The sequence below is a fragment of the Halichoerus grypus genome, chromosome 13, assembly GCF_964656455.1.
Source record: "Halichoerus grypus chromosome 13, mHalGry1.hap1.1, whole genome shotgun sequence".
In the NCBI taxonomy this organism is placed as follows: domain Eukaryota; kingdom Metazoa; phylum Chordata; class Mammalia; order Carnivora; family Phocidae; genus Halichoerus; species Halichoerus grypus.
Window position 1 is genome coordinate 39,416,885 of NC_135724.1, and position 24,147 is coordinate 39,441,031.

The window sequence follows — 24,147 nt, forward strand, 5'->3', positions numbered from 1 at the left end:
TAAAGTCAGAGGATGGAGGGGCACACATCCCAATCCATTCTCCATTGCCTCCGTCCCAGAGGCTGACCTGTAGGGCTGAATCACCAGACTCTCCTGCTCTTTGATTTCCAGGTAAGTTCAGCCAGTGGATAGCTAGCCCCAGCAGGAGATGGGCAGGAAGAGAGTGAGGTCAAGGTCTTTAATTTTCTGGCTTCCTCCCTTGAAAGATCACCAGGGAACAGGTGCGTCTCCCCTTCTCAAGGCGACCTTATTTAACATCACTTTCTTCTTCCAGTAACCAGTCCCTCCCGTAGTCCTGGCATGCTATGGTGGTACTTCTCTGCTGCTATTCCTAGGTTATCACTGTGCTTCCCCTGCAGCCCACCCACACCCTTAGCAATAGTCTCATTGTAAATATATCCTCTGCAAATCATCTTCACTTAAAATATGATTAGATTTTAATTTTAAGCAGTGGCATAAGGAATAGTTTCCTAGAATGGAAGTCAGGGGACAAAGCAATCCACTAGGAGATTAGCCAAAGTGAGAGATGATGCAGTTGGGAACTTACAGTAGTAGCGGAAATAGAAAGAAATTGATTGATAACAGGAAGGGAAGGAAGTTGAATTAACACCAGTTAGATGTAAGAGATTAGGGAGAGGGAGGGGTCGAGGATGACCACCCAGGGTTCTCACTGGGGTGGCTGCTTGGTTCAAGAAGTAAAAAGATGAGTTCGGTTTTGCATCTGTCAATTTTTAGAGCTTTGTGGGAGAGCTGTTGGAGATAACACAGCAGGTATGGGGTGGAGTTGATGTGGAATTCGGGTGAGGTCTGGCTAGAGAGAAGGTTGGTGTGTTGTCAGCCTTTAGGTGGTCCTTGGAGCCAGGATGATAGAGGCGTTCCCCCAGGAGAGCTGAGAGGGTAGGAGAAGAAGTAGAATAAGGGAGGAAGATGGTCATGCACAGAACTTAGAATGGCACTAAAAGTACCCATAGTTTTGCAGAGACTAAGAAGAAAGCTTGAACAAAGGCAGAGAGGGAGAGAATGAGTATTGATCGCACAGGTGGTGGGGGAAACGCTTATAGAAGCAGAGTGGAGTGAGTTTATGGAGAGACTTGAAAACTAAGGCAGAAGAGCCTGATTGGGGCTAGAAATTGAAGGGCTATTATAAGTTTATTTATTTTAGAAGGGAGCACTGAACACTTGAGTGAGGTGAAATCCATTCAGGTTGTGTTTTAAGATGATCCTCAAAGGGCCGAAATGAGAATGGGCTTAACTAAACCTGAAGCTATAATACCAGTATGAAGTGATGAGGATCGAAGCCAGAAGAGTGTCAGGGAGTGCTGAGGGCAGAGTGATTGCAAGGGTCCGAAGGGTGAGAGTTAGGGGAAAATGAGTATAGGAGAAGAAAGATGAAGATGACCCCAAGATTTCCACATTAACTTGTCAGCAGCCACGTTCAAATCTAAGACCCTTATAGGTTCCATCATGTTTACGATAATTGTGCCCCAGAAAATTTCTGATAATTCTGAAGAAGCAACTGGCCAATTAGATACATTGGAAAATGCAATTTTCCCATTTTCAAAAAAATAAGGAAACCATTTGCACGGTGTGAAATAGAATGATGCCATTTTGAATCCAGGTCTAGTTAAGTTCAAGGATGGAGTTTCAGAGTTGAAACTAATGGTCTGACTACTTTGTGTTGTATAATCTTAGGAAAAATAAATAAAAATACCCACAGGTAATTTATGGTGAAACTCACCATATTTTGGCTAATGATTTCTTTCTGTTCTTTAATTCCTGTTCTCTGTGGTTATATGTTTTGAGCCTTTGGGTTCATGTTTGTTCTTTACCTACCTTTTCCCACAGTTCTTTTTCTACTCTCACCTCCCCAAAACCTCATAATTTTAGGAACTAACTAGAAACAATGTAGGAATTGGATTTTAGAATGGGAAATGCTGCATTGTAGTATTACAAGTTTGTGTTATTTTTTTTAATTATGCTCAAGATTAAGGGAAATTTCTAAAATTGGTAATAAGAGAAAGAACAGAAAATTCACAGAGTATGAAATATAAATCACTTAATTATCATAAAAATGAGATCCACCTTTATAATAAGAAAAATCAGTTAAAATTACAATAAAATACTATTTTTCACCCATCAAGTTGGCAATGATAAAAAATTTGGCAATAAAGTCTTAGGAAAGGTAGGAGGAACCACACTGTTGGTGGGAATATAAGTGAGCACAATCTCTATGAAGGCTGGTTCCACAGTATCTGTCAAAAATTAAAATGCACTTACCCTTTGGCCCAAAGATTCCACATTTAGGCATTTTCCCACCAATATACTTGGATTAAGCGTGCAATACCTTTGGTACGAGGATGTGAACTTGAGCATCCCTGGCTGCGAAAGATTGAAATCAATCTGAATACCCATCAATAGGGGACTAGTTAAATTAGTGATGGTATTTGCACGGGGTCCAGCTCTTAGAATGAGACAGATTCTCATATGGAATAATGAAATAACTGTACAGAATGCTACCAGTTGTTTTGAAAAGAGTGGCACTGTGTGTGTAGAGAGATTGTATTAGACACTATCTCTGGATGGATGTACAAGAGAATGATAGCCCTGCCTCTGCGAAGAGATCTGAGGATAATATTGGGAAGGAGACTCTGTTGTCACCCTCTACCCTCAGGTACTGTGTGAATTTTTTGGCAGTTGCATATATTAAGTAATCTTTAAATCTCTTCCCCTTACTCCAGAAAAGGGAAGCGAAGTTGTTCACGAACACTGACAGTTTTGGTAGAGGGTTTAGGTAAATGAGTTTTCATACATTGTTGGTGGAAGTAACCATTTGCTTAAAGCTTTTAAAGGGCATTATATTGGTTGGTGCAATTCAAAATAACAAGATGTGTACCTTTTACCTGGCAATCCTACTTCTACATTTCAATCCTCTAGAAACTCCAGCCTGCATGTATAGGTAAAGATAAAAAATACAAGAGTAGGTGTAGAGTTTGAGTGTAAGTGCAGATTCCTGCCCAGATTTATTTGCTTCCTGAAAAATGTCAACTGGTTTATTATTTCTATCACTTGAGAAGTGTTCATTTCTTCATATTTGGAAATGGCCCACTGGTTTTAAAGTCCAGTTATTTGAACCATTTAGATTATATTTCATTTGCACAACAGACCTGAAAGCTTTTAACGTAATGTTGGTGGCCTGTGTCTGAAAGAGGTAAGAGAAGAAAGTGTGCTCTCATTCATCATTTAATAAGCACCTACTACATGCCACGTGTGGGGCGGTGCTGGGCATGCCACACTGAATAACACAGACATGGTCATGGCATTTCAACGTTCCAGGTTTCCTTCTTCTGCTCATTTTAGCTATTCTGAGGTTGCTTTGGTGTTCTGGTGCCATTTTTGTTGCTTTTGCTTTGTTTTCTGTTTTATCATTTTGCACCGATGTATGCAATGTTTTTCTGCTCCCAGAATGAGGGAAATGCCAGTAGAGTGTTATCGTTCTCTTGAGTTATGGGCCCACAGATGGGTACTAGAGAGGCCTCAGCTCTCATTCCGTTTCTTTTTATTTGCACACATAAAGTGGGCCACTGTGCTAAAGGGGTGGTGGACGGTAAAACCTGAGCTGTAAAAGAAGATTTACCACACAGGCCATGCTCGTTACCAGCAATGATGGGGACCCGGGAAGCACGAAACACAGGGAGCCCCATCTTTGCCAGTGGCATGGAACTTATTTCCCACTGATCATTGACCATAACTTCCCAGCCAGTAACAAACACAACAGACCTGAATTTGGCCACCTCTAACTTTCCCTGTTATTTCTAAATGTCTCAGCATTATTGCTGTCTCTTCTTAATTTGTGTGTTTCCATTTTCATTTCTGACAACTGACCTTTTCCCTCCAAGTAAAGGAGAAGGTATATAGCCCCTATAGCATCCTACAGGTGCCTGAAGTGTAGATGCCTGCAGGAGGACTCCGGGCCTCTTAGCTATGCTGCACACCTCATCCATTCTGAGGTCAGTCACTGATTATCGCCCACAGAAATGGATATTTTCTGGGGCGCCTGGGTGGCTCAGTCATTAAACGTCTGCCTTCGGCTCAGGTCATGATCCCAGGGTCCTGGGATCGAGCCCCGCGTCGGGCTCCCTGCTCCGTGGGAAGCCTGCTTTTCCCTCTCCCACTCCCCCCTGCTTGTGTTCCCTCTCTCGCTGTGTCTCTCTCTGTCAAATAAATAAAAATAAAATCTTTAAAAAAAAAAAGAAATGGATATTTTCTAGATGACAGCTATTTCTTGTCAACCTACTAATTGTGCAATATAGTTTTAGAAATGCATCGTGAAAGCGGTGCAGTTAGTACCAATCTTTGCTTTTTAAATGTTATCGTAGGGGCTCCTGGGTGGCTCAGTCAGTTGGGCGTCTGCCTTCGTCTCAGGTCATGATCCCGGGGTCCTGGGATCGAGCCCCACGTCGGGCTCCTGCTCAGCGGGGAGCCTGCTTCTCCCTCTCCCACACCCCCTGCTTGTGTTCCCTCTCTCGCTGTGTCTCTGTCAAATAAATAAATAAAATATTTAAAAATAAATAAATAAATATTATCGTAAATTTAGGTAAGCTGTAATTGATGGGCATGTCATTGATGTTGAGTTACTTCCTGCAAGTTTCTGGGTTCTGCAGACAGAACGGTTCTCAAAATGGAGACGTTTTCTGAAATCATCAAAGCTGTTGAAAAACAATGCAGTTTCCTTCCTCTCCAAGACCCGAGTTTGACAGTAACATCTCAGAACAGATGTTTTGATGATCTCCAAATGTTTTTATTTGGTGGCACAAAGACTGTTATTCATGAAACGTCTGTTAAAAAATTAGTTCCTTCATGTGGGGGTTGTGGGAATATGTGCTATGTAAATCAATTTCACATTTTGGCAGGGAACTGGCTCTTCACTCTTTAGATGGACTCCAGGCTTGGACTCCGATGGGCCACAACAGTCACGGGGAGTATAGTAACGCAAGAGCTCAGCATCTTTCCCAGAGTACTTAAAGTTGACTCATCTGCGAGCGTCATTCTTTTGTAAAAGAACAGAAGCTAAGTAAAAATTCGTAGAAAATTGGTCTTATAAAAGACAGTGAGAGAATGTAGCCACTCATGTTTGCTGGTCATTTGGACTATTCCAATACCCACTTCTGCAGCTTACACTTTTTCATTGTAGACCATCCTAAGATAAACATGGGCCAGCTTAGGATGTGTACCTTACAAGGCACCTTACAAGAGACCTCAGTGTAACTATTTAAGAGTATTGTGATAGAAGGGACTGGTCATTGTCAGTCTGATGTCCCGTCCTCTTGCCACTCCCCTGATCCATACTTTCCACTCCTTCCAGTGGGACGGAGGTCAGCGAAGTGTGCGGCCCAAGGTCCAGATCTGACTGCTGCCTGTTTTTGCACATAAAGTTTGGTTGGGACACAGCTGCTCCAGTTTTGTTTCCGTATTGTCTCTGGCTGCTTTCAGGAGACATCGCCAAAGGGAACTAGTTGCAACTGAGACCATTTAGTGCATTTTGAAACCTAAAATATTTACAGAACAAGTTTGCCAACCCCACTGTAGGAAGTCACATATATACTGTGACCCATTGTTTAGAACATTACATTATGATAGTTGGTATATTTAGGGGGTGCCTGGCAGGCTCAGTTGGTGGAACATGTGACTCGATCTTGGGATTGTAAGTTCGAGCCTCACATTGGGGGTAGAGATAACTTAAAAATAAAATCTTGAAAAAAAAAAAGATCTTTGGTATATTTAGATTTTGAAGGCATTTGTAGGATGTAAGAAACGTAAAATAATAATTTGGTTTTAGATCGTCAAACATAGGACTAGGACAATGTTTAAAATAATAATATATGTACACAAAGAAACATATAAACTAAAATCTTCCAGGACAGTCTGAAGGAATTATATGGAAAAGAGGAAAGGGACGTTAACTGACTGTTGGATGTCCAATGAACAGTTAAAACAATGAATGAAAGGAATCTATTTTTCTGAGGTACAGTATGTTCAAATGTTAAAACATTTGGTCATATTTAGCTGTTACTTTATTTTTATTCTTTTTCTTTCATCTGTGTATGTTAATCAGTCTCAGAATAGTTTCTTGTAAGTACTCCCATGTGTATGTGATTTCAGGTCTTTCTGTTCAACATAGGTGGCAAACACCGGTGAGACTAGAAGTTTAGAATTTATTCAACTGAGGGATGCCTTGGGTGGCTCAGTCCGTTGAGCATCCAACTCTTGGTTTCGGCTCAAGGTAGTGAGGTTGAGCCCCAAGTGGGGCTCTGCGCTCAGCGGGAGTCTGCTTGAGATGTTCTCCCTCTGTCCCTCTCCCTGCTCTCTCTCTCTCTCAGATAAATAAATAAAATCTTAAAAAAAAAAATTATTCAGCTGAATATTGACGCAACAACCATACCAAAGATGATTATTCATTTGGTCCATTAGCCAAAATAAATCTGAGGCTGCTGCTAGTATAAGATCACAAACACAAGAGAAAAAGAACTAAAGAATTGCTTAAAGGTCAAGCCCCCAAATTGGGAGAGTAGAAAAATGGCGTTAAAGGGACAGACAGAGTTGTATCAGGAATCCCAGGCTCTATTTTATGAACTAGATTATCAGCAGTCACGACAAACAGGGCAAGGAAAACAAAGGATGAGAGTTCTAAAGCTCTTATTTCATGAGAGGAAGCATCCTATTTTGTCAGGAGATGCGTTTTTTTCCCCTGAGAGGACTCTGTCACCCGAGAAAGGACTTGAACAGTATCTGTGATCACAGTTTGAAGGGAATGCAGAGATGTTCTGGACCCGCACTATCTACCACAGCAACTCCTAGCCGCATGCGGCTGCTGAGTGCTTGCAGCCAGGCTGGTGTGAACGGAGGAGTGCCGCAGGGGAACACATACACAGGATTTTCAGGACTTAATGCAAGAAATAATAACAATAAAGACTTAATGCAAAAAAAGAAGGTAAAATATCTCATCAACGATTCTCTTATTTTAGATGTATTGGTTTAAGTAAAACATGATTAAAATTAATTTCACCTCTTATTTACTTTTTTTACGTGGCTACTAGAAAATACGTGATCGCATATGTGGTTCATGCTGTATTTCGGTTAGGCAGCACTAATTCTAAGACAAGTGAGGGTGCAGTAGCACACAGTTGTCCTATGAATGCGTTTCTGAAGGGACGGAATAGAATTTAGCAAAGGTGTATGTGCTTTCGGGTAATCTCTTAGCTCAGAGATTGAACATCTGCAGACCACTTAATGACTATTTGGCATACATGCAGATCCCCCGTCCTATTCGGAAAATTTTTCTAAAATACTGATCACAAAATTTAAAACAAAGTATTTCATACTTACAGGAAGATGATATCATTGGTAGGTTTTCATAAACTATACCTGGTTTAATGATTGTTTGAATTATGTTCGGGTTCCAGATCGACCATTTCTTTTCTTATTCTTGTAACAGATTATTACAGAAATTGGAAATGTTGGGCAAAAATTGGTGTCTCTGTCAGATGGTTCTGGACATTCTAACCAAGTGGACCTCTAAACTTGAATTCTTACTGAAAACTACTTTTGTGTTCCTGTGTATCAAATTCCAACGCTCAAACATTGTCTGTTTCATCCTGGAAGATAACTTCAACTGCTTATCTAATCTAATCTGTTTTATTGGTCCCTAAAAAGTATTATTTGAGGTTCTGTGCATGATTCAGATAATGATTTTTAAGTAGACCAATAACATACCATTGCTTTCTTTCTCTGATGAATGAAAACATTCAGCTAATGTTCAGAAACAGGCAAACCTTGTGTATAGTCCTGCAGTTCACCTTTTATTTATAATTTTGAAAACCTGCAGTTACTAATGTGTTGCTTCATTGTTTGCTAGTCCTGGGACAGACCAAAGTCATTTTCTGTCTTTTGTTCAGTGAACATTTATTAAGTACCTATTGCATGTGAGGTTGAGACATGTTGAATTTGGTGCTAATGAGACTCACAAGTATAAATATCCAATAGACTCTTAGACGTATGTCTCTAGAAGTTAAAAGAAATTTAGACATCAGATATGTTTATTTTATATATATATATACAGCCATTTGCACAAGAAAAATCCAACTGTTTAACTTTGCCGATCTTCAAAGAAATGCAGATTACAGGCAAGAGATGCTTTTTTAGTACCCAGTGAATTATCTAACTTAAAGAATACTTACTGCAGGGGCATCTGGGTGGCGCAGTTGGTTAAGTGTCTGACTCTTGCTTTCGGCTCAGGTCATGACCTCAGGGTCATGAGATCAAGCCCCACTTCGGGCTCCAAGCTCAGAGAGGAGACTGCTAAAGTTTCTCTCTCCCTCTCCCTCTGCCCCTCCCTGCACTCACTCGTGTGTGCGTGTGCGCGCTCTCTCTCTCTCTCTCTCTCAAAAAAATAAATAAATCTTTAAGAAAAAAAAAAAAACATTCACTGCTGGCAAGATTGTGGTCCAACTAAGATGCACATGGAAGAAATATAAATTGGCTACTGGTGGAAATATAAATTAGTCTAGGTATTTTGGAAAGCAGGATAGCCAGGCATGTTAGACAAAAAGAATTGTGTGATGCCCTTTGCTTTAGTAATCCTGCACTAGAAAATTTATCCCACAAAAGCAAGCCAAAAAAGAGAAGAGAAAAATCTCTGTGCATCTTGAGAACAGGAAAGGGAGCTGAGGGTTGCTAAATGGTTAGTTGTATTAAGTACTGAAAATCCTCTCATCCAAGCCTTGCTGCAGCCCTTTGAAGTGTCCCCACTTGACGGGTGAGGAAACAAAGCTCAGATGGATTAGTCACGTGTCAGTGGCAGAGTTTGCACTTACTAGCCTAACTCAGATTCATTGTGTAAGAACAGAAAAATAGTTAAATCCAATTATGAAATGTGATGCAAACTTTCTAAGTGTAGTCATGTGGGGGGAACGTCGGAAAATATAGGGAGGAATGGAGATGAAACTGGAGATACTCCATAATTATTAAGAATTTGTACAAGGACTAAGTAGAATAAAGACAATGAAAGCTTGATTTATTATTGTGGCAGAATCTGTTTAAGCAGTACTGATACTGCTATAATTTCTTAAAATTTTTAAAAATTCTGTTGTTTTTTTGTGAAAAGAGTATAATCTAACGTATTTTGACTATATTTGCGAATGTTTTATTCATACCCCTCCATATCTCTAAACGTATATGACCTGTTACATCGTATCTGGCTGCATTCTCTACGTTGTCCTCATCGCCCTCCCCTTAACTCCTGAAAACACTCCCTTCAGGGTCCATCACCAACAAAATCCCTATGTCCTTAAACTCTTCTCTGAAATTACTTTTATCTTGTTAAACCCTAACCTGGGTATGCCCTGAAAACACCACTTCCCTGAAGCCCTCTCAGATGGCCGCTCCATTTGTTGCCCCAAAGTTGAAGAGTTGGGTTCTTCAATGCTCCCTTGACCACTCCACTTCTCCCCTCCCTAGAAACTCTCAGCTTTAATCTCGTGTCCTCAGACTCTCGCCCGCTACCCCATCGTTGCTCCTGATCTAGGATCCCTCCCCCATTTCTCCATAATTTTCACTCCTGGCTCACTGCCTTTCTTTCCAGCATTCCTTCTCTCTTCATTCTTGGGGATTTCAATGCATAGATATGCGATCCTTCTAATACCCCCTGGCCTCTTAGATTCTCTAGCTTCTCGTCACCTCAACCTTTACCTCCCACGGTTGCCCCCTAGACTGCGTCATCACCAACCACTGCATGCTTCCATTATCTCAAAGTGCATGCCTTCCTCACTGACCACTCCTCTGCTTGGCTCTTGAGCTCCCTCGCTTCAGAAATTCGACTCCATCAGGACCCACTATCCATTGATTCCACTACTTTTCACCCTCATTCCTCCCTCCCAAGCTGTTGGGTCCAGCTCAGGCTCCCCGGACAGACATTATATTCGCTCCCTTGCATACATCCTGGCTCCTCTGCCCTCCTTCAAGTCTCATCCTCACTTGGCAGTTTTACAATCCTGGCTGAATCCAGATCTCTGCCCACTTTGTGCCAGCCCCTATGCATCACACTTTGGCTGGAGAAAAATGCAGAACTGTACTGTTCGGTTTCACTTTTAATTCATGACCGTGAAACTCAAGTGGGAACTTAGGGCTGTCCAGGAGTCATGATGTGTCATTCACTCTCAGTGGACTTTTTACGGTCTTCTCCTCTTTCCTTAGCCCTCCCACAGCTCATTTCTCAATCGTACTCTCAGTGGATGCCTTTCTTCCAACTTTTGCTGGAAATATTGAAGCAATAAGAGGGAGCTCCCACGGGCTCCCACTGAGCTGTCACACGGGAGCTCCTGCTGAGGACCAGCCCCTCCACTCCCCTGTCACCTCTGCCTACCCAGGGACATGCTCCAATAATTCCATCCTCCTAGGCTTGTCCCTCCGTTGGTCATTCCCATCAGCATCCACCATATTAAGGAAACCAGAAACACTCCCTCGATCCTATTCCATGTGCTCCCTCAGCTACCACGCCGTGTCTCTTCTCCCCTTCATAGCCAAACTCCCCAAATGTCACCTGCTGTCCATTCCTCTTATTCCCACTCCTCCCTTCTCAGTCTCTCCTAAATCCAGCTCAGTCAGGCTTGACCCCAACTGTTCCACTGCTCCTGTCGAAGTCCCCACTTAAATACAAGTTGCTAAACCCGACAGTTGTCAGCTCTCATTTCAGAGCTCCTTGAAGTGCTCGAATCACTGGCTTCTAGAATGCACCCCTTCTGGATTTGCCTCTCACTACCACCCCCCCCTCCAGCCAGTCCTTCTAAGTCTCCTGGGACTCAAACCTTAGACCTCTTCTCTGTCTACACTGAAGCCCACGCTCCTCATCAGTAAGTGCCGTGGCTTTAAAGATCATCTGTGTGCCGATGACTCCTAGATTTATTATCTCAGCCCAACTTCTCCCTGAGCTCCACACGTATATGTTCATCTAAGAGCTTTTGGGATATCTTTATTGCATGCCTAGTAGACGTCTCAGACTGAACTGATCCAACCCGCACCCCTCCAAACCTGCTTCCTTCAGCTGCTCAGGCTGAATTCGTAACACTTTCTCACCTTTTCCAAACCCCTGCCATCTCACACCTGGCTGACTGCAGGAGCCTCCTCACTGCTCTCTGCCCCTACACCTTGCACCTTCACAGTGTGTTCTCAAAACAACAACCAGAGTGGTCCTTCTATAACATTGGTTAGATCACTTCTTCACGCATACCCCCCTGTGGCTCTCAGATAAAGAGCTACAAGTCTTCAAAGCTGTACGTAGTCTGACCACCTGTTATTTCTCAGACTTTATTTCTCTTCCCTCTTACCTTTTACTTACCCCGCTCCAGCCAACACTGGTAGCATGCCAAGTGGGCAGCTACCCATCCACCTACAGCTCTTTGCCTAGACTATTGCCTATGATTAGAATTCTGAGAACACATCTCCCTGCACTCTCTGTCCCCCTTGCCCGGCCGTATTAACAATATTTCTCACCCCCTGACCTATTATATACCCTAGTCATTTACTGTATTTATCATTGTCTCCTGCTACAATGTAAGATTCAGGAGGATAGAGATTTTTATCTGGCCTATTTATTGACTTCTCCCCAGCATCTAGGATAACGCCTCCACCTAATAGATGCTAAAAAAAAGTCCTGAGAATATGAATGAAAGTTCCCCTATTTCCTCCTGATGCCCCACAGACACATGCTGAGAGATCTGCCTCATTATAGCTTTTAATTCCTTTTCAAGTTTCTCAAGTGTTAGATTGTAAACAGCATTCAGAAAAATGACTACCAAGAAACACTATGTCTTTGCCTTGAGTACATATGGTCTTTTATCCTAAACTGAAAACAACAACACCAGAATGGAGCACAAGTGTCATCAATATTGAAAGTATATAAACAGCAATAGATCCTTGAAATTTTTAGGAATACGTTCAAAGTTCTTTGCAAATCCCCCAAATTGTGGATACCATGATGGTATATTCTTCTCATGAACTTCATACAGAGCAATAAAAAGGAAAGAAGGAAGCCACATGTGGGTCCAGATGCCACCTGGCTTGTCGCCAGGCTCACTGGTTGGATGGAGGCTCACCCCCTGGCCCAGTGCCGCTCTGCTCATGCCTCACACTTGTGCGGCAGCAACACCACAAATTACCGCGGCTCAGGAGCCCTCGGCATCGCCCACATACTGTTGAAACCAAAGATATCAATTCTATGAGAGCCCAAGGTCCACTGTATTATTTTGCCCTACCTGCAAGACTTTTAAACACTAATTTTTTAAAAAATTAGCTCCCCCGGGTCGCTCGGCGTTCGTTTTAGAATATCACGTGTGTGGGTGTTAATTACAACTCAGTGACAAGGTTATTCCTGTGAAACACAAAATGAGCAATCATTTGTAACAGAGTAAATTTTCACTTTGAGACCAAATTACGGATAAGCGTCCATTCGGTTTGATTTTGGTCATCGGGTAACAAACTCTCGATGTGAACAAAAAATGAAAAAGAAAAAATAACGTGTGTTTGTTTTCATCTGTGAGCTGATTTTTCAACATGTATTCTAGTTGAAGGAAACCTTCTGCCGTGGTAACTTTTTCCCCCAATGATAATGATCAGAAGCCTTTGACAAAGAAGAGTGGGCGTAAGGAAAGGGGGATGCTGTCGCCACGGTGACAGCCGGCCAGCATAAACGTCTCACATCTCTTCCGTTTATCGTGTATTTTAGGGCAATTCAAGCTGCTGGAACAAGACCGAGATATAAAGGAGCCAGTGCAATATTTCAACAGTGTGGAGGAGGTGGCCAAAGCATTTCCTGAGCGCGTGTACGTCATGGAGGAAATAACATTCAACGTGAAGGTAGCTCTAGAAGAACCAAATATTTATCCTCACTGAAATAATTTAACTTTCAGGTCATTGTGTACACAGTACGTTCCCCTCTGTGCCTCGTAGGAGAGTTCCGTCCTCCTAGTGGGTTCGTGTCAGTGGCCAAAACTGGTCTTTTTAAGAACCGTATCAGCTGTAGCTGATCTGACTCTCCAACAGGTTACGATGTTAACACTATCTCTTGTTAGAACAACTGTCAAGGCAGATCAAAAGGGTTTTGTTTTTTTTTTTAATTTGGACTTTATTCTCTAATATGTAACAGTTGTTTGGCCAGCTCCTCTGTGGGGCTGGATGCTCCGCTTGTGGGAGCAAAAGCAAAAGGCTTATGACACAACTAATACCGCATACTTAAAGAAAAAGAGAGAAACTTTCAGAGTACGCCCTGACACCGGCTTATATCCATTCCATTCTCTGCAGACTATCTCTGTCGGTACACACAGGGAAAATTGATGTGTAGAATGTTGCCCAGTAGGTATTTATCGATCTTGGTTCATCAGAGAAAAGCTGAATAGTGTTTACTGTGCTGTGTTCTGTGTTCGTTTTGCGTTCTTACAGGGACAGTTCTGTCCCCGGCTACATAGTGAGCGAGCTCCTTTGACTAGATCTGCTGTTAATCAGGGAAGCAATGTCACTGAGGCGCAACCTCTTTGCCTGTGAATCCACTGTGTTTTCTTCAGCAACACCCACAGTTATGCTACGACATTCTCGAAAGTGTTCACATTGAAAGCATTAACCTCATTTCAGCAGGAAGTCCAACTAAGTCACATTCTCTAAACATTTCAATATTTGGGGGGCAAGATGCCTGTTTGTTAGCAATTCACTCTATATGAAAAACAGACTGTGGGGTATCTTAGTCCAAGAATGTAACAGTGTCTTTATGGATGAGTCACTCCACCCACACTCCTCAGGAAAGGGGGAAAATGCCCAAGACAGCCTCTTTACTGGAGCAGTGGTCCTGCCCATTTTATCGGCTAAGCCAAGTCATCCTTCCAGTTCTAAAATACAGCTGCTATCGGGGCGCGTGGGAGGCTCAGATGGTTAAGCGTCTGCCTTCGGCTCAGGTCATGGTCCCAGGGTCCTGGGATCGAGCCCCGCATCGGGCTCCCTGCTCGGCGGGAAGCCTGCTTCTCCCTCTCCCTCTACTGTTGCCCCTGCTTGTGCTCTCTCGCTCTCTCTGTCAAAAAATTAAAAATTAAAAAAAACTAAATACAGCTTTCTTTGGTTTTATTAGTAAAATGGGTAAATTTTGTGTCCTGTTAAATTCTTTACTAGCTAAATTATGCTGGTATTCAAAAATATTTATAACTTTTAAGCCCTTCAGTAACTTAGTCTATGAGTCCTCAAGACAACTTGAACTTACCTTGAAGATTTGTGAAAACATGTTCATTTTTTTTAATTTTTATTGTTATGTTAATCCCCATACATTACATCATTAGTTTTAGATATTAAACATGTTCATTTTTAAACATACCAAGATTCTTTGGTCAGAAGTTCATCAAATCCTATTTGATTCTTGTCTTGATAGGATTTAAATCTTTCCTTAAAGCTTCTATTTAAAATTTCCTAAATGGAAAAAAAAAAAATTGTCTACAAAGAAAGCTCATACTTTTTAAGCTGTTTTCTAAAAACCTTGTATTTGCTGATAAATCATGAGAAATCAAGCATAAAAATTTATGATTTTTTTAAGATTTTGTCAAGTATTAAAATTTAACAGTCTTTTGTGGCATGTAGTACTTGTAAAAGATTTTTTTAAATGCCTCTAACACCTGTTTTGTGTGTGTGTGAATTTGTATGAAATCAGCAATGATTGAAAGAATAATACTGAAATCAATACAGTTTGATGGTTTTGTTTTTGTTTTTTTTACAGAATACCAGGATTGACTTAGTTTACTCAAACATACATAATAGAGATGCCATTTAAAAATTCAGCACAGGAATGTGAATGTATTTAACACTGCTGACCTGTACACTTAAGAATGGTTAAGATGATAAATTTTATGTTATGTATATATTAGCACAATTTTTCTAAAAAAGCCAAAAAACATTTCAAAGGCACAGACAAATAGGTAAGTGTATGGATTATAAGTTTACAGCATCCATAGAGCTGACTGGACTTGGGTTGAGTTCCTGTGCTATGCATACATAAATATTTAATACCTCTCGTCTATTACTTACAAAGTTTTAAGATGCGATCACATCCATCCGGCATTAATCATTAAGACATCGTTCAATTATATTCAAAGAAGAATTGATCAAGGAACCTCAGGAAATTTGCACAAAGAAAAACACAAGTGTCTGTGTGCCTAGTGAATAAATACCCAAGTAAATAAATAAACCAAGGAGGTTTATGGAAAAGATGTCTGGGTACTACCTGGACCACCCTCCACCCCCAAAACACAATGTTGGAAGTCATGGTCTGTAAGAATTGATCATAATGTGCATGTGTGCAGTGCTTAATGGGAGAGCTAAGTGGTATGCTTGGTTACTACTTTGCCTGGAGAGGAAGAAAAAAAATAAAAAATAGTACAACAGGGGCGCCTGGCTGGCTCAGTTGGTAGAGCATGCGACAGTTCAAGGCCCATGTTGGTCATAGGGCTTACTTAAAAAAACACAACAGTACCACATTCTCACAAATACAGTTATTATAAATAGTATTAAATAGATAGTGTTAAATATTATATAAATATAGATATTATCCAGAAAGCAATTTTTTAAGTGATAACAGAATTCAGACCTCCTTGCAAAACTTCACCCTCTACTCCATTTCAAATATAGCATAAATTAGACCAAGAGGATAAACAACAGAAGAAATGACTTGCAGTTAAGAATTGGCAGCTAACAGACATCTTGGGAGTCAAAAGGCACAATTATTAATTGAAATAAAGAAAAAAATACATATATATTAGAGAGAGAGAGTCATATATACTTATAATAACAAATAGAAATGAAGCATAGTAACGCTGTGGAGTAGAACAGAGGTGTTGAAAGATTGGGAACTCTATAATGGTTGTTACTTTCAAGACTGTAGCAGAATTTTATCTAAAATTTAATGGATAGGATTAGTACTGTTCACAAATTTATTTAAAATTAAGCCATTCCTGGGGCACCTGGCTGGCTCAGTTGGTGGAGTGTGCGACTCTTGATCCTGGGGTCATGAGTTCGAACCACACGTTGGGTGAAGAGATTACTTTTAAAAAAATTAAAAATAAGCCATTCCTTTTATCTTGAAGTTAAACGTCTTGAAGATGCCTTGATGTTTTTGAAATTATCTGCCTGATTGCCCCATCATTGATTAACTTGCATTAAGTGAATTAATATATGTTAAATGTTTAATTCTTTAACCAGCAAATATATTTTAAAGCACCTCCTGTATGTCTAGCCAATGGGAATAAATAGTGAATATGCAAACCCTGGAGGTTATCATCAATTGAAGTGGCAGACAATAAATATACAAGTACAAATACTACCTCCAAATAAAGAGATCAAGGAGACAATTGGGTGTACAAGTTTGGAGCTTGGGGCAAAGAATGGGCTTATATGTTTGGGGCTCATCAGCTCCTAGATGGCATTTGAAGCTGTAGAGCTAGTTGAGTTCACACCTACATCTGTGGTTCTCAATCAGGGTGATTTTTTTTCCCTCCCAGGGACACTTGATAATGTCAGGATACAATTTTGATTGCTACAGCTTGGGGAAGGGTGAGTGCTACTGGCTTCTAGTGGATAGAGGACAAGGATGCTGCTAAAAATCCTAGAGTGCACAGGAGAGCCCCACATCAAAGAATAATCTGGCCCAAAATGTCAGTAGTGCCAAAGCTGAGAAACCCTGACCTAGACACTAGATAAAGAAGAGAAGAGACCAAGGAATGAGCCCTGGAACGCCCCAGCATTGGGGTCCAAGAGAGATTGTAGGGAGTAACAATGAGATAGAAAGATGGTGGAGCATGTGGATAGATGTTCGAAGAAGCCAAATGGCTTTAAAAAGTGTTTCAAAGAGGAATGGACAACAGTGTCAAGCGCTACTTACTGAATGAATTAGAGGAGGACTGGGAACCAACCGTTAAATTCAGCAGAATGGAAGTCTTGTTAGCCTTGACAGGAAGAAAATAATAATCAGCTCAGAGGGGCGCCTGGGTGGCTCAGTCGTTAAGCGTCTGCCTTCGGCTCAGGTCATGATCCCAGGGTCCTGGGATCGAGCCCCGCATCGGGCTCCCTGCTCCGCGGGAAGCCTGCTTCTCCCTCTCGCGTTCCCCCCAGCTTGTGTTCCCTCTCTCGCTGTCTCTCTCTGTCAAATAAATAAATATTTAAAAAAAAATAATAATCAGCTCAGAGACCCAGAAAGTAAGTTTACCAGGGAAGTACAGTAGGATGGTCCCAGAGTTTTGTCAAGGTATATGCATTTCAAGTGAGATTACTCAGCACCAACTTTTTTTCTTTGGCTTCCTGGATGCAGATACAGAATAAACAGAGCATTAGGTTTAATCAGAGTTGGGGCTCTACTGGATGAGTATAACAGAAATTAGCAAAGGTGTGGATGAAGTGTGCCCTAGAGTGACAGGTAGTGATGAGCCATAGACTCCTCACTGATTAAAGAAGTATGAATACAAGGAGTGTAACCCCAGTGAAAACTAGAGATCCTAACGGGGTTAAGGAACTTCTGAAGTGGTTAAGAAAGTGATGTGCAAAATTGGTAGAGTATAAAATGCTTGAAATTGGACTTTACGGAATAATATAGGAAATGGCAGGAGTAGCTGAATAATACAGGAAATGGCAGGAGTAGCTATTTTTTCAAATCTAAGTACGTCCAGGGCGCCTGGCTGGCTCAGTTCGGGGAACGCGCGACTCTTGATCTCGGGGTTGTGAGTTTGAGCCCCATGTTGTGTGTGGAGATTACTTAAATAAATAAACTTAAAAAAAATAGACAAAAACAAATCTAAGTATGTCCATTTGAGTGGGCAACTAAGGTGGTAGGAACAGAAAATAGAAGATGAGATGATCAAGGAAATGAAAGAATATGTGGACCAGTAGCCTCTTGCTCATCATTTGTGTTCATTGGCTCCAATCCCTCCAATCCCTCCTAAGCATTCGATATTTCAAAACAGCAAAAAAAACCAAAACAAAACAAAACAGCAGTCACTAGCCTCTTTCATTGTCTCCTTTATCCATCTAGTTCCCATGGTGAGAGTTCTGTTTTTGTTTACCTGCTTTACTGCATTTTTTTAAAAGATTTATTTATTTTTTTGAGAGAGAGAGCACAGGAGCAGGGTTAGGGGAAGGGTAGAGGGAGAAAGAGAGAGAATCTCAAGCGGGAGCCCGACATGGGGCTTGATCCCACGACCCTGAGATCACGACCTGAGCCGAAATCAAAAGTGGGACACCCAACCAACTGAGCCACCCAAGCGCCCCTACGTATTTGTTTTTAACTGTAATGGGGATTTTCTTTCTTAATTGTTTGTTTTAATTTTTCATCAGCCATCTCTATCGTCGTGTTTACTTCCAGAGTCAGCAGATGTCCTATGTCAGTTGGGTACCCCAACTAAAGACTCATTCCTCTACCTTTTAATAAGAAAAATCGCCGCATGAATAATTTTCAGACACGCACCTTTCCTAAAACAAGCTCCCGTGATCTAAAGAGCATATTGGACTGTGTAGTGTAGCTCAGGCTCTGGATTCGGAGCTAAGTTCACACACCAAGTTCAGGCATTGGACTGTGACCACAGAAAGGTCACATGACCCCTTCAGTCTAGGTGTCATCACCTGAAAAACGGGGATGATTCTATCCTCCTCAGAGACTTTTCATGTGAATTAAATGAAGTAATGCACTAAAGTGCTCTGCAAGTGTCTAGTATAGGAGTTGGCAAACTATAGCCTTGGGTAAGGCACCTGTTTTGCAAATAAAGTTTTATTGGGACACAGCCACCCCGTGCATACAGGTGTTCAGTGTCTGTGGCTGCTCCCACATTACAATAGTAGAATTGAGTAGTTGCAGCAGAGATCATATGGCACACAAGCCTAAAATTATTACTGTCTGGCCCTGTAAGAAAAAGTTTGCCAACCCCTGATTCAGAACATAAAATCATACTAAATTAAGTTTCACATTAGAAAAAAAAAAAAAATTCCCACCACAGATTATTTCACTTACTCTTTATTTAGTACTTTGTACCCTGTACTTGATATTAAAAACTCAGTACATAGTAACTGTTGTTGTTGTTTCAAAATACCCCTTCACCTCAAATACTTTTTTGGAAACTTATTATACTGGTACCCAGTGAATTATTTCAAATGTCTCCCAGCCTTTGGACTAAGCCCAATAATGATGAGAAATTTTCCCACACATCTACTTTCTGCCATCAAAATAATGACTAACAAATTACGTCTTAATTTCACTTCCGTCTTTACTGAGACGTAAGCAGAGGGAAGAAAAGATGGCCTTCAGTTTGGCACTGGGTAACTTGCCATCCTCGGTAAGTGCGTAAGAGGTGTTCTGACTTCATGGCTCTCACCCAAAAGCTTTCTACGTTAAAATTAGTGCTCTCAAGTCAGAGGGAGTCCAGATACCCTAATCTGGATGCTATAATGTTGCTATTTTCATTCCAGCTAGTGAGGTCCAAGGTTTCAGCTGTTCCAGCATAGATTTTCCCCACAGGCAAAATAACAAGTTTGCATTGTCTCAACTGGGGGAAATGCCTCACTGGGGAATAGTGAGATTTCAGGCAGACCTGGAGCATAGTCACCACTTCTGCCTACACAGACCTCTTAAGAACCATTACCATGTGGTCTGGGGCAAGAGCTGAGCCGACATTCCTGTCACCTGCATGTCAGCTCGTGATTACTGGGTTTGGCACCTGTTTCTGGCAGGGCGGCAGCGTCTAGTGGCAAAGCTATCCTAATGGGAGAAGGATTGCAGTGTTGTCTTTTTTTAATAGGAAAAAGAAAATCCTGTAAGATTCAGAGAACTTAAATGATAGCTGAGCTTCTCCATACGAGACACATGACCAAGAGTAAAATAAAATATTATAAATAATCCAGCACGACTAAGGAAGTTTACAGACAAGAGTTTTTATAATCATCACATTTTAGATCTGGAAAGGCCCTTAGACACCACTGAGTCCTACTCCTCCTTTTGACAAGTAGGAAAACTAAGAAACAGATGTTAGCTGACTTCATTGATTCACACAAAGCCACAAAACTACTTAGGAGCAAAGCTAGGTTTCCCGATTCAATCCGGTCATCTTTGTGCCCCCCTGAATGCTATTTGTGGATTTGCGATAAGGCTCATGATTGTGATCAGAATATCCTTTCCAATGACACAGTAGCTTGCACAGTTAATTCATTTTCTTATTTAAAAATCTAAATAAATGTGTCCTATAATTATTACCCAGCCAAATCCTTCTGTCTTTTGTACTTTGGAAACAGCTATGGTCTCACACACAGGACTTGGCAGCTTTTATGAATGTTCTACGTGTAGATGTTTAGATCTTTCCTGATGCCAGTATTTAAAAAAGAAAATCCTACAAGTTAACTTACTATCAACATCAGTGCAGCATGTGTCAGAACGAACCCTTTTGAAAATAACAAAAATACCTCTGTAAAGTATTAACCCAGAATTTTTTAAGTATCACCCAGTATTATCATAGAAACCAGGCTACATACAGTTGGGCTTTTGATTGTTGCTTGAAGCGGTGTTAAAGATGGCAACAATGCACCACAGAATAAGTGAGCAAGAGTTCTGAAGTTTAAGGTGAGTGGTTCGTGCAACTTGATGCTAAACTTTGGATTTTTTCCAAGGCTTCCAAGTTACTGAGAATCAGCTGTTCCCCCCCCACCCAAGTCACAAATTTGAGACAATTCATGTGCCTTTTATCTTAACATATTAGTTACCCTGGGCGCCTGGGTGGCTCAGTTGGTTAAGCGACTGCCTTCGGCTCAGGTCATGATCCTGGAGTCCCGGGATCGAGTCCCGCATCGGGCTCCCTGCTTGGCAGGGAGTCTGCTTCTCCCTCTGACCCTCCTCCTTCTCATGCTCTGTGTCTCTCATTCTCTCTCTCTCTCAGATAAATAAATAAAATCTTTAAAAAAAAAAACAAAAACATATTAGTTACCCTTTTTAAAGTTGCCTTCTGAAAAAGGTGAAGAAATAAAGCTCTTCCTCTTCTGCCAACTAGTTAGACTGTATCTTATTTCCACGTAAAAGTAGTTAACAAATTAAACATATGTCCTGTTAACTTTCTTTACTCCTTTTGACAGAACAGCTACACACAAGGCCTTGAGAATGTGTTAATGGAGAGGTTTGGGGCGGCTTGTGATTCTACTCTTGTCATAATTATTTTATTCTCTGATATCGTTCTGATCATTTTGTCTTTTAGGCAAAAATAGCTTGCTATGTTGACTCTGTTCTGCGTCTGTTGGCCATTCTATGGCCATTCTGTAAAGTAATACAAAACAGAGGTGCTGAAACATTAGTGTTCTTTGGGGAAATTGTGTGTGTGTGTTGTTTTAAGAGTGTAGTTCAGGCATAAGCACCATTCCTAGTTTAAAATACCATTCCTAGGGTCTGTCATGACAGCTCAGAAAAAGCATCTCCTCCGCATGTTGTAAGATTATAATAATCAGAGGGGTGGGTTTTTCTTAAGATGTTTCAAAATGAATAGGGATCATTTGCTCTGACATTTTCTACCTCCTCTCTGGCACCTTTAGAGTACGAGTAATTTTAGTTAGCCAGCTTTTGGGGGAGCTGTGAATTTTATCAAAAGTTCTGTCCAAAGAACTATAATTTCATTTCAGTGTCCTGAAATGTATAATACTTTTCTGCCGTCTTAACGAGAAGTACTTGAACAAAAGTTAAACTTCTCTCCATCTCCTGAGATGTGTATGACTTTTGTCTTTATGTGGAGAGACTTTACACACTGAGAATTGGGTGTTTTATGGTCTCATTCAAATTGTTGCCTCTTATATTAGAATACCTGCCTTAATTAACCATCCCTGTTTCCAGTTTTAATTTCCACTTCTGTTATGCTGTGGGCTGGTAACCAGGTTGGATGGAATTTTGATTGTATGGGAGTAAGTGTGCTGAGTTATGGCCCTTAAAGGCTTTTCTATAAGCCCTAACATCAACATCACATCTTTTTGCCTGCCCAGAGGCCTTTAGCTCACTGCCTTGTTCTTGGCTGTATTCCAGAGAGATCAGAAATTATCGATTACTGTGCAACCTGAATTTTGTCAGATGTAAGAACAAATTTTTAAAATGAAGATTAATTGGATTTGGAGGTAGCCAATTTTTATTTTTACTTTCCAGTTGTTTAAAATGGCATGTTTTCTTTACCATGAGTCAGATGTCATTTATTTTCAGGATTCATTCAGAATGATAAATTGGATACAATTGTGAGGTTAATTATTTCAGTGTTTGAAGATAGCCTAGTGGGTTTTGGTTTTGGTGGGCGTTTGTTTGTTTGTTTGGGTTTTGTTTTGTTTTGTTTTTGTTTTGTCATCTGAGGTTTTGAGACCTTGTCTGAAAAGCTACCAGTTGGCAAGCCCTCTCTTGTACCATCACTAATTAAATCACTGCCATTGTACTTGTCATCTTTGCCCTATTTCCTGTTGAAAAAAAGAGAGAGAGAGATACTCAGGATTGACAATTAACTCTTCATGCCCCTTTGTCCCTCATTTTCTGCCATTTTCCCAAAGGAAAGAGTTACAAAAATTGAAGTGTTGGGGGAAATGATCTAATATTAATCAAATATTAGCTATTTAATCTAGCAGTCAGATCAATCCTGATTTTTTTTTCAAGGGTTGCAATTTTAACCTCTGTTACATGTTTGATCTTTAGAACAACTGTTCTTAGGAAACAGATTATCTGTTGCCAGAACCATCTGTGGGTGTGGGTGTGTGTTAAATTTTATATCAGTGTTTTAAAATGTTCCTTGACCATGGGATATTAATTCTGAATGGCATTATGAACAGTAAAACCCTGATAGTTTCCTGGATTAGACCTATTAGAGTTGTTTAGATAACACACTTTGAATTACTTCCTCTCAGGAAACATTGAAACTGGAAATGTTAACCAGGCAGGCATACCGAAGCACTTAGACAGAACGCATTGTTTCTTTTGCTATTAAAAAAATAAAAAAGGGAAGAAATTATGCAAATAAATCACATCTGTGGAAACCAGAGGAGACTGTTTGGCTCAATTGCCAAAGGAAGAGCATTTATTTATGAGTTTCTTCATCTGTCACTGACAGTGACCACAAGATCGGTTGGGATGTTAGTCTCATAATTTATGCAGAGCTAATTGCTAGCATTAATGATGACATCAGGTTTGGGAGCATGGAATTACAGATTGTCCCCACATATGTTATGCATTTTTACGTATGGGAGGAGGAGTAACTTCCTTTAGAAGTATACACATACACAAAAACGTAGACAAAACTGTTGAATGTGCCCAGAGAGTGACATTTAGTAAGGATAATTTTGATCTGTTTAATCTGCACACACAGTGGCTGATTGGTATCCCGAGCAGCATAGACACTCTCAGCTCGTCTGGTGTGTGGTACTCACTAGACCATATGATTTCTTCATTCTACAAGGTATATGTTTATAAAGGTAAATTAGGAAAAATATATTAAGTATTGATTTAAAGAGCTAGGAAGAAACATACACTTTGTTATGCTTCACATTTGAGAAGCACTGTTGGCTCCTTGTGTGTTAACTGGAAATAGTTTGTTGTATGAGTGAGTGTGTGTGTGTGTGTGTGTGTGTGTGTGTGTGTTTCTGAAGTCTCCTGAGAACCCTTTCTCTCAACATCTCTGTCTCCATCCTGATCCAAATGGATGAACTGCCAAGTTTTTTACAAAGTTTCACCAGAAAGGAAGTACAGCAGTGCATCTGAGTGTTTTGGAGGCTGGTCTATCTTAAAACGGTATATTTTTTTGAATCATTTCAGTATGTTTACTTCCTTTGGGATATAACTGTAAGGATATTTCAAGCCCTCTTCTGACAATTAAGTTTTATTCTGGGATAACACATTGAATAAAAACTTGAGCAATTCTTCAGTACAGAAGAAAGGATAATACTTAAAGTAGTGGTTTGGGCTTGAAAACAGTAGTGGGTAGGAATAGAAACCTACATGAAAATACAGAGATGTGAGAGGCATTGTGAAACAGAATTATTAAGAATTTAAATGTTGGGGACCTGAGGGGCTTAGTTGTATCTTACTCTTGA

The 24,147-nt window shown here is 40.7% G+C and overlaps 1 protein-coding gene across 3 annotated transcripts in view; it reads left to right on the top strand.

Annotated features, from left to right (window-relative positions):
- The window catches only part of GAREM1 (GRB2 associated regulator of MAPK1 subtype 1), a 196,263-nt gene that overhangs the window by 140,947 nt on the left and 31,169 nt on the right, over positions 1-24,147 (top strand). For all 3 annotated transcript variants that reach the window (XM_078060464.1, XM_078060462.1, XM_078060463.1), the window contains one exon: positions 12,776-12,906. In XM_078060464.1, coding sequence (XP_077916590.1) covers positions 12,776-12,906 — 131 coding nt within the window. The remainder of the gene's footprint in view (positions 1-12,775; positions 12,907-24,147) is intronic.